Source organism: Pezoporus flaviventris, unplaced genomic scaffold, assembly GCF_033815535.1.
Source record: "Pezoporus flaviventris isolate CSIRO_AGI_PZ_B2104156 unplaced genomic scaffold, CSIRO_AGI_Pfla_v1 ptg000025l, whole genome shotgun sequence".
Classification (NCBI taxonomy): domain Eukaryota; kingdom Metazoa; phylum Chordata; class Aves; order Psittaciformes; family Psittacidae; genus Pezoporus; species Pezoporus flaviventris.
The window spans coordinates 14,704,043-14,719,503 of record NW_026892573.1 but is presented as its reverse complement, the minus strand read 5'-3'; the positions used below and the strand labels follow the sequence as shown (position 1 = coordinate 14,719,503).

The following is a 15,461-nucleotide window of genomic DNA, read 5'->3' as shown; positions in this document are numbered from 1 at the left end:
AGGCTCTACTCAGTGGCAAACAATGATAGGACAAGGGGTAATGGGTACAAACTGGAACACAAGAGGTTCCACTTAAACTTGAGAAGAAACTTCTTCTCAGTGAGGGTGATGGAACACTGGAACAGGCTGTCCAGGGAGGTTGTGGAGTCTCCTTCCCTGGAGACATTCAAAACCCGCCTGGACACATTCCTGTGTAACATTATCTAGGTGTTCCTGCTCTGGCAGGGGGATTGGACTAGATGATCTTTCGAGGTCCCTTCCAATCTCTAGCATACTGTGATACCTCTGTTTCTGAGATGTTGCGTATGCTGTCTTCGTGGATAGAGCTGGTCAGTGGATGGTGGTTTTGCGCCTTCTAAAATAGGAATCAGACTTCCATAAATCCTGATCCTTATACTTAAAGGTCCTTTCCAATTCAAGGTACGCTGATTCCCTTATTACACAGGAAAATTACTGCCTCCCTTTGTGCACTTTTAAGTCTTTAAACATGGGGCATTGTAATAATGTTTTTTCTTAAGGGTTTTGGCTGTCAGTGAATAGTGAAGCACCTCCAGAGAGCAATTCGGCCTACTCAAGATCCATATTGTATTGCAGAATTACCAACATCTTAAATTGATCAGACTCTTAACTGAATTGCATGAAGTTTAAGTTCCTGAAATTAGTGGGATGAATCCAAGCCACTTTGCAACTAAAACAAGTTAAGCATTGACTGTAATTTGTTGTATGTGTGTTTGAGGCTGCACTGGTCTATTGTCTCTGCTAGTTTTTCTATTAGATGTAACCTGCAAAACAAATTATGGTTGTGAGTCAAATGCTCAAACCCCTGAATTTAAAATTTCATGTCTGATGTTAATTTAAGACTTTCTTAACCATTTTTAAAATCTAATGGAATCTATTATGAAAACAGCTGTGTAAAGAAGACTGTTTTCATAGGGTCTTGCTTGAAGTTGCGTATTTTCAGTATCTCAGGGTTATGTGATGATAGAGAATTTTTATAGGATACATCCTTATGAATTACTAAAAGCTGGAAGGTATAAAGGGTAAAGTAGGGGATTGCAGAAGCAAGAAAGATTAGCGTTAATACAAATACTTGCATATTTCTTTAGAGACAGTAATAAAAATGCCATTGTGGCAGGTGACGTATGTGTGTCTGTAGATACTGCATTAGCAAGATTTCTCTGTTTAGTACTATAACAATATCCTGAGCTGCTCAAATTGTCTATTTGGTAATGGAAACAAGTGGGTTCCCACCAAAGTGGGGTTGTTTGCTCTGGTTCATTTCTCTTTACCAAAGTACGAAGGAATGCCGATACTCAGGAATTCCTGGTTCCTTAGGAAGTTGAGTCTATCTCTTTCTCCACCAATTTGTCATTCTTGTTTCTGTATCATTTTCCACATCCTGTTTCTGTCTTCATTAGCTATAGGAGTACTGTGCTTTTAAATTTCTGCCATGTTGTGTATCCATGTTTAAATTGTGTTGCTTCATCATACTTAATATGAAGACAGTGGTGACACAAAGAGACCTGGAAAGGTTTTCTTTTCTCAATCCCTCAACATCTGGGACATATGGCTGCACAGAGAGCTCTGCTCAGTTGCTGCAGCTATGGGCAGCAAACATGGTTATCTCTCTGGGAGGAAGGGCTGTGGCACATTTACTATCACAGCCCTTTTCTGAAGCTGTCAGATTCTAAGCAGAACTTTCGATGTTGCAAGGCTGCCAATTTTTTAGCCTTTCTTACAGACGTGACAGAAGGTGTATTCCTTGTGTGGCTGCATTCTCTGCTAAATGGCACAGCCTTGGTTTAGACTATGGAACTGACATTCTTGATAGCTAGTAGCTTTCACTTTTCTGAGGAAGTAAGATATTTTTGCAAAAGTAAAAAATAAAATGTCTGGCAAATACTAAATTTGTTTTTTTAGCTGACTCTTAAATTCAGTCTGAAGCAGGTATCCAGCTTGGAAAGCTGCAGGTGTTTCAAGTTTGGCCAAGTTGTGTGCAGCAGAAAGTCCTTTCATGGAAAGAATTGGGCAGCTTTTGCTATGGTTCTCAATATCTGCTACTAAAATAGGCTCCTGTTTTAGGAGTGGGATTTAAAATCAGGTATGGCTTTTCAGAATAATTTCTGGTGGCTGTCTGTAAAAATTGGCAGAATTTTGTGTTGTGGCGAAGCAACCTATATGCAGTTTTTATCTTTCAAGAGCAGTTCTACTTTTGAGGAAAGCATTTAGTAATGCTAAGGATTTCTTCGTAAGATGTGATGCTGCTCAATTTGTCAGTCATACAGGCTTGTTCCTGTCTAGCTGTTTCAGGCAGTTCATATCTTTTCACACTGCCCATCAGAGATTAAAATCTTTGAGCTCTTTAAGGCAGAAGCATTATTTGCTGGAATCTGGTGTGAAAGGATAGTCCAGCAAATGCCGTTTCTGTTATACCCTTCATGGGTATTTCTGCATCTCGTATTGAGATGACTTCCTCTATTTGCCATCAGCAACTTGACTTGTCAGGAATGAGGTGGGTGGTTAGGAGAACCTCTTTGCAGAGCTTCAGCTCACTACAAAAGAGTTCTCTGGTGTACTGTCCTTAAGCTAAAAATAAGTAAATTTTAAGCATTTGAAGATAAATACAGTACCTAGAAATTGCAAGGCTTCAGGACAGAAAATCAGGACAGATTTTCCCCTGTATATTTTAACTACTATAACTTGGACAGTCATATTGAACTATGATTTGAATAGCACTTGTTTTAGTTGACCAAGTTATATTCTAAGGTTATTGAAGAACTGTCTCTTTTTAAACACCATCTAGTACCATAGGTAATATTTATCTATACTAAGAATCTTGCCTGTGTGTATTTTCCCTGTTAGCAAGCAGATCTGATCTCCCTGGGGAAAGTTGTGTTGGCTTTGGCTTGCAATTCTTTATCAGGAATTCAGAGAGAAAATTTGCAGAAAGCAATGGAACTGGTGACAATCAACTATTCCTCTGATCTGAAGAATCTGATTTTGTAAGTTTGCATAATAAATCTTTTAAAGGAAATTACCAATTTTTTTAAACATACAAATGAAAATGTCAAATGATATTTTTAGATGCAAGTAAGATTATAGATATAACTGCTGTCACTGAGTTGTCTGCAGAGTCAATGCATCACTAAATATTGTAACTTAAGACTTGTTTACATAGTATGTTTTCTCATGATGTATCTAATACAATCAATGTCCTTTCTTTGCTAAATGCTGTTAGCTCCTTGTAAAAATTAGGAGTGCCTCCGCCCTCATTTGAAAAACAATAGCATTGCAATCTGAATCTTCATGTCTTTTAATTTTGTTCTTGCTGTTTGAATGGGGTGCACTACAGTTCCATTAAAGCATGCTCCTATCTTGTATAACTGGCTAGATGTATACATATAAGCTAACACATTTCCTCTCCTAAGGTATTTTTAAAGAAGTGCTACAATTGTCAACTTTGTGCATTAAATAGGTATCAGGGTGAAATAGTTACAAAATCATAATAGGATGTCTCTTGGCATTTGCAGCATCTTTAAGTAATCTTTTTGGGGTGGGGATATTTTGGCAGGTATTTGCTGACCGACCAAAACAGGCTTCGCAGTGTAAATGATATCATGCCTATGATTGGTGCACGATTCTATACTCAGTTGGATGCTGCTCAAATGCGAAATGATGTTATAGAGGAGGACCTTGCAAAGGTAAATCCTGTGGGAAGACCTATAGTCAGTATTCCTATAGCTGTATCTTATAAAAGGAATGTTTTCTCCCCCCCCCCTTTTTTTTTTTTCTTCCGTTTGTGTAGCAACCTATGTAATCTCTCTGCAGACTTGAAGTCTGTGCTCAAGGTATTGAAAGTCCAAAAGCTCCAAGAACCACTTTTAGGATGTCCTTGGCTGTCTTTAACTGAAGTAAGATCTTCCATGTCCAACCAGCAGTCTTGGGGAAAAGATGTTCTTCATAGAACAGTTAAAAAGTAATATTCTGAGTAAATAAGGCCAAATATGTCATCACGCACTAGATAATGTAGTCTGTGCTAGAGGTTGTACTGAACAAATACTGCCTTTAAATTCTTGGATGGATTTGTATTCCAGTGTACCTTTACTTATCTCATACGTTTTCTTTTCCAAATGAATGCTAGATCACAGAGGTAAAAGTTTCCACCCTCTGCTTCCCTGGGCTGTGCATCTCTTGCTGTGGGGGTCTGGTTAGTCCATCATGTTCAGTCAAGGTATCAAGTGATTTTCCTACAAAGGAAATAAATAGTTTGTTCCATGTTAGTGCGTGTTCAGCAGGAAAGTGTGTCTGCTCATCAGCAGCCACTGATAACAAGATTTTATAACAAGACTGAGATGCATTACTAAGGCTTTCATTATGCTGAAGAGAGGGTATTAAGTTTTGAAGGATTTAATAGAGTCATGTGACTCCTTTCCCTTACAGAGAATTGATTCTTTTAAGATGTAGTAGACCAGTGGTTGAGATTCTGGTGGACTGATTTTTCTTAATCTCTCCACTGCAGGCTTGTTGGAAAATATTTTTTCCCTCTTTAGTGACAGATACTGAAATCTATCAGCAGCAAAGAGCTGTAGAAGAGCAATGCAGTATCTACTTCTGATGCAAAGCTCTATATGACAGGTGCCCACACTGAGTCACCAACTACTCCTGCTCTGAAGGTGTTTAAGGTCATTTCTTGTTAAGGTTGGATAATGTGCCTGAGCAAATGTGGACAGTTAAACCTTTTCCCATAACAAAGATGGAGATTGTCCTGTGATCAGTATTAAGCAGTCTGCATTTTCAGTCATTTATAGCAGTGACAGGTGAGCAGAGCCCCCAGTTTGGCAACAGCTGTTTACCTGGCAGTGATAAATAGCAGTTGCTAATTAGCTGCTGTACTCTAATTTGCTTGTAGTACCACATCCTCGGTAACATCAGAGCCAGGGTACCCCTCAAGTCTCACCTGGTACCCTCTCTTGATTACTGCCCAAAGTGGATGCTTAGGGGAAAATGTTAGAACAAGACTAGTGTGTATGATGTTTTTCCTTGTGTCCTCCAAGTATGCAGGCATCTGTAGCTTAGGGGCTTCTGATGCTGGAAGTGGTTTGTATGTAGTTAACAATCTTGCTTTCTTGAAGCCATGAATATTTTGTTACTCCTGTAACACTCATGTTTCACAGAGGTGTGACCCCATTACACTACCTCTTTCCTCACCTTAATATTCTCATCATTTATGTGCCACAGCATTCAAATCTTCAGTTTTTGAAGTCCTGTAATTCACTCTGTAGAAGAGCTCTCTGCCTTTTACTGGCTGCCAAGCCTGTAAAGGGGCCACCTGAAGACTTTTGCCAGTGTTATTGCTCAGTTGTGTCATCATTGACTGGGAATCTACAGGGCAGTGGCATTCACACAGATGCAATTTTGGCTTCTGTGTATGTGGCCACATACAAAAAGTTACTTGGAAGTTGTATAGACCTTTCCTGGATAAGGTAAGTATTCCCTGTCAGTCTGTAAGTGCAGCTACTGTTGTGGTACAAGCTGTTCTGCTGAATGTGTTTAGATGGGTAGCAGAAGTACTGCAGCCCATAGTTTGTCTGAGGTCAAGCTATTATCACCTTGACCTACTTCATTTACCCAGCTGTGCAGAGTAATCTACTCCAGACTGAATTCATTTGAAATTGGTATGATCCTGCATGGAATAAGATACAGCTTAGCATGAATAATGTTGGAGAATATGGGAGAATATGAATAAGAGAGTATCTTTTTCCTGCCAGGTTTGAGCAGATTTTACTTAAACAAAAGATTAATCCACAGTGTAATGTGAGCTAGGATGTAACTTTTTACTGTATGCTAAGTGATGAGGAAAAATGTCTGAAATCAATTTTTCATTTGCATGTATTCTACACATGTGTAATTTTAATGTTCTTTGAACTTGTTCTCATTGCTTTATCTCTGTCACTGTTTGACTCAGAATTTATACTGTTTTAAGACTTAAATTCTAGCTTTTTTGGAAAAACTTGTTTCAAAATTATATTTGGAATGAATTGTAATTGAAATGTTAGTCTGATATTGTTGCTAAATATTTACTAATAATGACCTACAAAGCATTTTTGAAAAACAGATCTGGTAGATTATGTTCCTTCTCATCTTTACCTGAAATATGGTGTTACGCTTTTACAGGTCTTTATAGCTTTGTGTATATATAAAGTGTATTATTCTTGTTTAATTTACTGTATTTTAGCACAACTGTAAATACAGGCTAGCAAGAGACTAGACACATGTTTCCACAAAGAAATAGATTGTCTGATCCAGTTCCTGCTGGGTCAGCGAGGTGGTGGTGTTAAATTTCCACAGTATAATTTGGATATGAAGTGCTAAAATGAGCTACCAATACACAGTATAATGCGTTCGATCTCTTTATGACAAAATTATACCCTCCTCTTTGAATAAATAAATTACTTTAATAGCACTTTGTTTGCATTTCTATTGTATATATTTTTAAAATAAGTGTCTTCATTTTACCTTTCAGAAACTTTAATAACATCTTTCTTGTTTTCTAGGAGGTGCAAAATGGAAGGCTGTTTAGGCTTCTAGCGAAACTGGGAACAATCAATGAGAGGCCAGAGTAAGAAACACTTGTTTTCATTTTCTACAGTATGTAAAAAAACAGTTTGCAATGCAAGTTTTCTTCCCTTACAAATTTAAGCTAAACATTTTGCCCCTGAAGAAATGAGTATTTAAGAAGCTTTGAGAAAAATAAGTAACCGTGATCAAAAGTTTAAATAAAGGAGTAGAGAAAGCTACATATAGACATGCAAAAGTTATCTAAGTTTTTTAGTATGGTTTCTCTTGGCAATCTCTTGTGAGTGATAATAGATCTTGAGGAAATCTATAGCTTGCTTTAACTATAGTAAACTGTGTGGATACTGGTTTTAAGTTATTTTTAGCTTTTTGTTATTTTTTTTAATAACTACTACATAAAACTGTTCATGGTTTGTTTTCTGTCCTATTGAATAGACTTGGAGTTGTAAATGTTAGAAACCAGCATTACAAACATGTTAAACTTGTTGAAGGTAACTCTTGCTTTCTACCATTACTTTTTCTGTGGCCCTTGTTAGACATTAGCTTCAGGTGCTTCAACAGCTGAGAAACTTTGAATATGTATATCTTCTGTTTGCAGCAAGGGGGGAGACTAATTGAATTGCAAATTATAGCAGGTAGCTTAGAGCAGTAATTTAAGATTTGAAGTTTAGATTGAAGAATCATGTGTATATGTGGGGTTTGATTTTTCTTAACTTTATGAGCTTTAATATGAGCCTTTGTTTTACACCAGGTTTCAGAAAGACCCAACTTGGTCAGAAACTGGAGACAGGTATTTATTGAAGCTCTTTCGAGATCACCTTTTCCATCAGGTGACAGAAGCGGGTACTCCTTGGATTGACCTCAGTCACATTATCTCATGTCTTAACAAGGTACACTGTACTTGGGTTAGCTTTTAAAAATTTGTTCGGGTTAATTTTCTTTAAAATAATATTCCACTTCAAAGCATTGGCAAGTTAATTCTGTTGATTTAATTAATGGTTGTTTTCCCCATTTTGGATGAAAACAATGTATTCACTAAGCTAATATTCATACATTTATGGATATTTTAAATAAACTTAGTACACTAGTATTAAAAACTTGAAATTTGGTCATATAGCATGAGATACAGTATTAACTTTTCATCCTGGAATGCATTGAATTCTTTGGATATGCAATGCTGGTCCCTTTATGCTACTCTGGTCTTTCAACACAGCATAAAGGATCCATAAAACCCCTTTAACTGGAGGTTTCTGCTGGTATAGATATCAAAGAGGATGATCATAAGGCAAGAGGATCCATTTATAAACTGTGCTGACCAGAGTAGGAGACAGGAGGGAAACTGCAATAGAAAACTGCAAAATCCTTACCATCTAGGACAGTGCTGGAAAATGTCTGTGACTTTAAAAGCGAAGTCCAATTCTGTAACTTCCCTAGCCTCTCCAACCCTTTGTTTACCAAGGCTGATGTAACAAAGCTATTTGAAGTTGTTTTAAGAGCTGCACCACTAGCAATATTTTGGCTGAGCACTCTCATGATTAATAGCAGGATATGTGTGAGAGACCACAAGATCTTCAGTAGCTGTAGAACTGTTTTCCTCTATAAATTTAAAAAGTACAGGAGCTGATTATTTTTTTAATTGGCAGATCAGTTTTCAGCTTAGTTCACGTTTTGTCAAACTTCAGTAATTCATAGGATGCTACTTCCTTTTTTTCTTTTTTTTGATGTTTTTGGTTTTGGTAGTTGCTTGGTCATTCCACTCACTCTGTAGAGAATGGTGATGCAGACACTGACAATATACAGTTTTTCAGTGGCAAATATTTCTTTTCTAGGGTTAGGATAGCCAAATTTCTCTTTCAGAAAAAAATGAATATATTCAGATTCTTTGACATGTAACAACTGACTTAACTTAAAACGTTTTATCTAAATTGTCAGGGCATTCAATCTCCTATTAGACCACTGCTGTGCATTTGTTTAACCTCCTTTTTATCTTTCTGGTTGGTGTCTGTAAGCACTTTAAAAAGGACATTAAAGGGATTGAGGCTAAATCAAAAAGAAAGCATGTTGATACTCAAATAGGCAGTGAAATTCCATCATGGTTTGAAAGCAGTGACCCGTACGGTACTGTAGCAGGAGGGGACAGTCCTGAATTCATAGGTCAGGTAAGAGATGGTGTCAAAGAATGCCTGTTCTATAAATGTTCATGGCTTACCTTTTTATGAACAGAGACTCTTCTCTTCTGTGGTTGTGGGCTCAGCACACAAAAAAATGTAAGGTTTGCAGAACTCTACTTTGAAAATACACTGTAAAAAACACTTCCGAAATTGTAGTGTGTATTAGTAGAAATGGTTATTTGGGCTTTCCTGCTACATTCCAAAAGCATTCCTTTTGAGTGAAAATTGCCCTATTTAAAAAAAATAATAATTCTTTTCCATGTGGCATTTGGGGGATCTTCTCAGTTGATTTATGCCTCCACAGAGGGAGAGAAAGAAAGCCATAACTATTGATGTTTCTAGTTACTGTGTGGCTTTCTTAATACAGATCTTCCATATCATGCATGCGTTAAGATAATTTGCTGAGTTCTTGTATGATGCTAATGGAGTCAGTAGACAATATTTCACAAAGACCTTAATTGTGATAATATTTTGTAATGCATGTTAGAACGTGGTGGTGGTTTTATCCTACTCCAGAAGAATTAAAAGCTAATTGGCTTGCTTTTGTCCTTTTAAAACTATTCATGAAGCAGGAACTTTAAGTTGGGGAGGTTCCAAATCTTAAGGCTATGCTAAGAACATTATTTTAGAAGACAAAGGGAAGAAATCACTAATTTACTGTGTTGTTCCACTAGCTGGTGTTGAGCAGTGTCAACTTTGTTATCTCAGTGACAACTTTAATTGTTCTTCTGCTATTTAGTACAACAATGTAATACGTTTATTTAATCCTGCTAGGGTTGTATTTCCAAAAATTTTATCAATAGTGTCATATCCCACTTCTCTGCCCCACCTTCTGTATTGGAACAAGAAAGTTTGTAGTGTCAAGTTTTGGGAAATACAAATGTATTGACTAAAACAGAGCTACAAAGGCTTTGTGTTGTAAAAGTCTGACAGTTTTCCATTGATAACCATTTCTTGCAAAGGTAGGAGAATGTAAGATACAGTGTTGGAAGGGACTTCAGCCTGTAAAGTAGGATATTCCTCTGTTCCAAATTAGGATTTACTGGTACATCTTAAAGTACATAGCGTAACATACAATTTTTTAAAATTGAATTTGATAAGTCATAAGGAAACATGAAAACGAATGTGGAACGACTTTAATCTCTTAACTCCAAGTTACCTGTTTGTGAATTATAACTAGGTAATCAAGGGTGTTGGTTTAGTTTGGTGGTTTTGGGGTGGGTTTTTTAAATAGAATAAGGGGTGAAATGTACCATAAAGCTTAGGGTCTAGTTTGTTTCAGTATTGCCAGAATGTGAGGTTTGGGTTTCTACCAGTTTTCATACTACTTGGGGCTGGTCCATCCGTTATTTAATTTTAGTGTGGGCAAGAAGTAATTTACCTACCCTACATGGAGGCTTGTGGAACTTATGTGCAAATGTAATGTCAAACATGGTTTTGTTCATCAGGAGCTATATGGAAATTTTTCTAGGCCTTCTGCATGGGGGAAGGTCGCATTGCAGGATTATTGGCTTAATGGAAAGGGAAGAAAACAATGGTAACCTAGTCCAAAGGTCTGGAATGTCGATCAGGTTAAGACCAAAATGTCTCGATTTTTTGGCAAATACATTGTTGTGGTGCGATCCAGATCCTTCCTTTCTGTGGTGTTAGCAGATTTGAGCTGCACCACAACACCGTGCTTGCCAAGAAATTGATTGCTTTTGTTACTGGGGAAATGTTTTGCCATTTCTTTCACACTTCTTTTATTTTATCTTTTGCATTCTTGTTACAGTTAGATGCTGGTGTGCCAGAAAAAATAAGCCTCATTTCCAGAGATGAGAAGAGTGTACTTGTGGTAACTTACAGTGATTTAAAACGCTGCTTTGAAAATACTTTTCAAGAACTGATTGCAGCCGCAAATGGTCAGTTGTAGTATTTGCTGAAAGCATGCAGGACATTGCTGAGGAACTTAACCAATAGCAAATTGCACTACAGCTGAATTGTTGTTGTCATCTCATTTCACATTTGGGAAACAAACAGGAGATGAGCAAAGCTGCTTGCACTTCAGTCAGGTACACTGTTACTTGAAGGGAAGAATGTTTCACTTATCCTAGAGCTAAGGCTGCCATTGGAGGCTTTATCTGTGAAGAATTTATTTTAGATTAAGGAACACATCAGGTGCATGATGTTCCTGCTTTTATTTTTTCCACTTGTATATGCACTAATTTTAATTTTTTTAAGACTTTTCTGATCTCTGAAGTTTTGCCACATTGTATACTTAAGGGAAACTCTTTGCAAGGACATTTCTGGGATATGTTTTTGTCACTGAGGATATAGCAAAATTTATTCATTTTTGATATTATTTGCACCCAGAATAGCATAAAGGACCAGGTAAATAATTAAATAGAAATTGTGTTCTGTTAATGACCGTTTAGTTCGTAAACTCTGTAAAGTGTGTTGTATGCAAGCTCTGTATGCCACCCACTGTTAGCTCAAAGAAATGTGACAAGATGAAACTTTTTAAAACCAGTCAAGTGAAGTATCGGTGAATTGACAAAAAAGGAAAGAAATTCCCCTGCCATTTGATTTAAACTTTGTCTAAGTGAAGTGACGAAAATAGCAAAATGGGAAGCATCTATAATTTAAGGAGCATATCAAACTTGCTCTAAACACAACCAGCGCCTTTTAAAAACTGTTTGTACGTTTTCCTGCTAGTCAGAAGCATTTACATTTATGCAATTTTTTTAATAGTTTTTTTTTTAAAGAAATTGTTTAAATGCCTGAAGTTTCAGGAGTGTATTACTTTAGGTTATTTACAGTATAATTTTTGTATAAAGTTCTGTTCTTTGAACCACAGCTTTATTATGGTACGCTACACTGGATACAGATACAAAGACACTGTTAAAGAAGATTAACTAAACACAGCAGTTGTCTGGCATCAAGAGCTTTCCAAGTTTTACAGCCTGAATCTGGAGGGATAATGATCTGCTGTGCCTTTGCAGTCACTGCTTAGCCCAAAGTAATATTACTTTTGATAATACGCAACACATGAATATTCCTGAAGTAATTCAGTCTCAAAAGTCTGGAATTTTTCTCCTCATTACCTTTCTAATATTTGGACATGCAGTTGTCTCCAAACATGGGTATTCATGGGATTTCTAGTTAAACACCTACACTTTGATACTGAAGACTGCCAAATATGTAGGAATTTCCTTTCTTAAAGCAGTAGTGAAGACTGTATCTATCCTTTCCCAGCACTGAATGTTTTAATAGCACTGGGTGCTCACCATGAAGAAAATGTGGAAACTCAAAAGGTCAGGACAGACTCTAAGCACTTGCAACTGATGTTACTGACATCAATTTTAATAATTCTCAATATTTGTAGTTTTCAGAGAAGTTTTTAATATTTCTCTGTCCACTTTTATAAGCTTTAAAATGTTTCTCCGCCTTGAGACTTGCATCAAGAAAAAAGCAACTCTCTTCACATCGAAAGCTTTGAAGACTAGGGACATGCTTTACACATTTTAGAAAATGTGGTTGAATCCACATTAGGTAGCATCAGTTGTTGAGTTTAAAAATCGATTATTGTCGCATTTGATCGAATGAATTTTAAAAGGAACATAATGTTTAATATTCAAACAATAACAGTTGCCAGAATGTTCTTTTTAATATAAAAGGAACAGGAACTTTGAAAAGTGAACATGCAAAACAGTCTTTTATCATTAGCTCATGTATTTGAGGAAGAGCAGCTGTCTTTTATATGTTTTTTGACAAATCATATTGTAATTCTTTTGTACAAAAAAGAAGTACTTGTATTCTAGAAGAAATATGAAATGCTTAATTTATAAGCGGGCTGAGGTTTTTTCCAGTATTGTTTTCTTTGAAAATGAAAGGGGATCATCTGTTCAGTTGTGGGGTTTGGGAACCTTTGAAAATTTAATTTGTGGACCAATATTTTGTGGAAGTGTAAGGCAGGGGTAAAATAGGGCTTGAATTCTCATCCTTTTTAGACCAGCAAACCACCCTCTGCAAGACATGTCTAAATTGCAAACCTGTGTGTATTTGCATAATGTCAGCTTGCTTCAGCCCCTAGTAACCTCAGGACTTGGTTTAAAAATAAAAAGGTAGACAGCTAATAAGTTTTCATACATATGTCAGCCAGAAAATATTTGGTTTCAGGTAATGCATAAAAAAAAGTTAAGCTTTTTTTTTTGTTTTATTTATTTCATTTGGTCTGTATTTGGGAATGATTTGAACAGTCTGAAAGTTCAGCTTGGGTGTTTTTTTGGGGGGAGAGCCCTTCACCCCATTTTAATTCCATTTAGAAGGTTGTCCTAAAGTTGTAGTTTGATTCATTCATAGGAAGAACTGTGTTACCTGTATTTAAAAAGAAGAGCCACCAGGATGTGCCCTCCCAAATGAGAAATTAAATTCTGACCTTCCTATTTTTTTACAGCTAAAAGCACAGAAGGGACAACCTTTGAAATCTGATGTTGGTCATTTTAATTTTTGTACCTGTTTTAAATTCTGTTGCTGTATTTACTATATTGTAAATATTTTGTTGAGGGAACCTATGTATTTTTGTTTTGCCCTTGTTTCAGTAATTCAGGTGTCAACTGCTTCCCCTAAAAAGCACCAGTATGTTAAGTTCTAATGTCATGACCCCAATATGTGTTACTCATCTTTAATCCTGTTTTCATTCTTCATGTGTACAGCAGTATTTTTAATAAAGAATACCAGAAATAACGTGGCCTTATTTTGACAATGTGAAGTTCTGAAGTTGGATAAGGGCATTTAAACTTTGGTGCTGGAACTGTATTTCATTCCATCATATTTCTCTTGTACTCACTGTCTGCAATGCAGAGTTTAAGCAGTCATGAGTCACAAAGTACGCCACTTACACTGTATCAGATATCCTAAAGTTTACACATGTTGATGACTAGAGTCATACACATTTCCGTAACTCCCAGCTGAAGTCCTATCTCTCTCTGGCTCAGGTCTGCTTTACTGGACAAGCCCTAATTTTGAAAACTCTGTTAAAGTACCCTAATTTTCATGTTTGTTGAACTTTTTTGTCCAATAACAAAGTATATTTTTTTTCTCTGAGAATTTGTATGTGGTGTGATGACAGCTTCATTTCCCAGAATTACTTTTGTGTTTTGTTAAGCAGAAAGGTGAGATGATTTACTGGTGGGGTAAAACCTCCTATACCCCTCCACTCCTTAACCATGATTGTGTAATGTGAAATTTTGTGTAATTGTCAATATTCCCTGCATACATTTAACATGGAGTGACTGATAGATGTGCTTACCTAGTCTCCATTTTCCTCCATAGTGGAGTGCAGCAGCAGCTATGTAACTCCTGTGGTAATAGGCAGTCATGTTACGTTCTGCCTTTCCAGAGAAGGTTTAGTTTCTGCTTCCTTCCAGCGCTTGTTCAATTTATCTGCAGTGTGGTTTGGAGATCCCCTCACACTATAAAACACTGTATAGCAGAGAGCACCCAACTGCCCCCCCTGTAGAAGAAGCATCACAAGTTTCTGATGGGTGGGTTTGGGATGTGGAGATTCTCTGAAGAAGGCAAAGCATAGAATCATAGAGTAGTTAGGGTTGGAAAGGACCTTAAGATCATCTAGTTCCAACCCCCCTGCCGTGGGCAGGGACACCTTGTGCTAAATCATATCACCCAAGGCCTCGTCCAACCAGGCCTTGAACACTGCCAGGGATGGAGCATTCACAACCTCCGTGGGCAACCCATTCCAGTGCCTCACCACCGTAACAGGAAAGAATTTCCTCCTTATATCCAATCTGAACTTCCCCTGTTTAAGTTTTAACCCGTTACCCCTTGTCCCATCACTACAGTCCCTAATGAAGAGTCCCTCCCCAGCATCCCTATAGGCCCCCTTCAGATACTGGAAGGCTGCTATGAGGTCTCCACGCAGCCTTCTCTTCTCCAGGATGAACAGCCCCAACTTCCTCAGCCTGTCTTCATACAGGAGGTGCTCCAGTCCCCTGATCATCCTCATGGCCCTTCTCTGGACTTGTTCCAACAGTTCCATGTCCTTTTGATGTTGAGGACACCAGAACTGCACACAATACTCCAGGTGAGGTCTCACACGCGCAGAGTAGAGGGGCAGGATCACCTCCTTCGACCTGCTGGTCACGCTCCTTTTGATGCAGCCCAGGATATGGTTGGCTTTCTGGGCTCCGAGCGCACACTTCAGCTGGCTCATGTTCATTTTCTCATCAACCAACACCCCAAGTCCTTCTCTGCAGGGCTGCTCTGAATCTCTTCTCTGCCCAACCTGTAGCTGTGCCTGGGATTCCTCCGACCCACGTGTAGGACCTTGCACTTGTTATGGTTAAACTTCATGAGGTTGGCATCAATCCCACCGTCCATGTCAGCGATGAAGATGTTAGACCGGTCCCAACACCTACCAGGACTAAAGTGCTAGCTTATGTCACAGTTCAGAACAGGTCTAACAGACCAGTTCAGAACAGGCTCTGCTGGGGCCACCTTAGCTCTGTTTGAAGTCCTTTCATCTGTACCAGACCTTTTAGCTGCAGAAGTAACCAGGTGTGGGGGGCAGTTGAATGGATGCTCATCAAGGAGCTACTTTGTCTTCCCCCACTATGAAGCTTTGACTCTCCTGCAGGCAGAGTTGACTTTTTACCTCTAGCCAGCAGTAAGCCCTTCTTAGTTATGCTGAGTTTAGAGTATGTCATTCACACAGTG

General features: G+C 37.9%; 1 protein-coding gene across 5 annotated transcripts in view; it reads left to right on the top strand.

Moving 5' to 3' along the window:
* Positions 1-13,472, top strand: part of PAN3 (poly(A) specific ribonuclease subunit PAN3) — an 83,198-nt gene extending 69,726 nt beyond the window's left edge. For 4 of the 5 annotated variants that reach the window (XM_061457578.1, XM_061457575.1, XM_061457574.1 and 1 more), the window contains 5 exons: positions 2,863-3,002; positions 3,572-3,701; positions 6,555-6,619; positions 7,328-7,466; positions 10,519-13,472. In XM_061457578.1, coding sequence (XP_061313562.1) covers positions 2,863-3,002; positions 3,572-3,701; positions 6,555-6,619; positions 7,328-7,466; positions 10,519-10,659 — 615 coding nt within the window. In that variant the 3' untranslated portion in view covers positions 10,660-13,472. Of the gene's footprint in view, positions 1-2,862; positions 3,003-3,571; positions 3,702-5,388; positions 5,484-6,554; positions 6,620-7,327; positions 7,467-10,518 lie in introns of those variants that run through there. The other variant, XM_061457579.1, reaches the window with a different exon arrangement.
* The last annotated feature ends 1,989 nt before the right edge of the window (positions 13,473-15,461 follow it).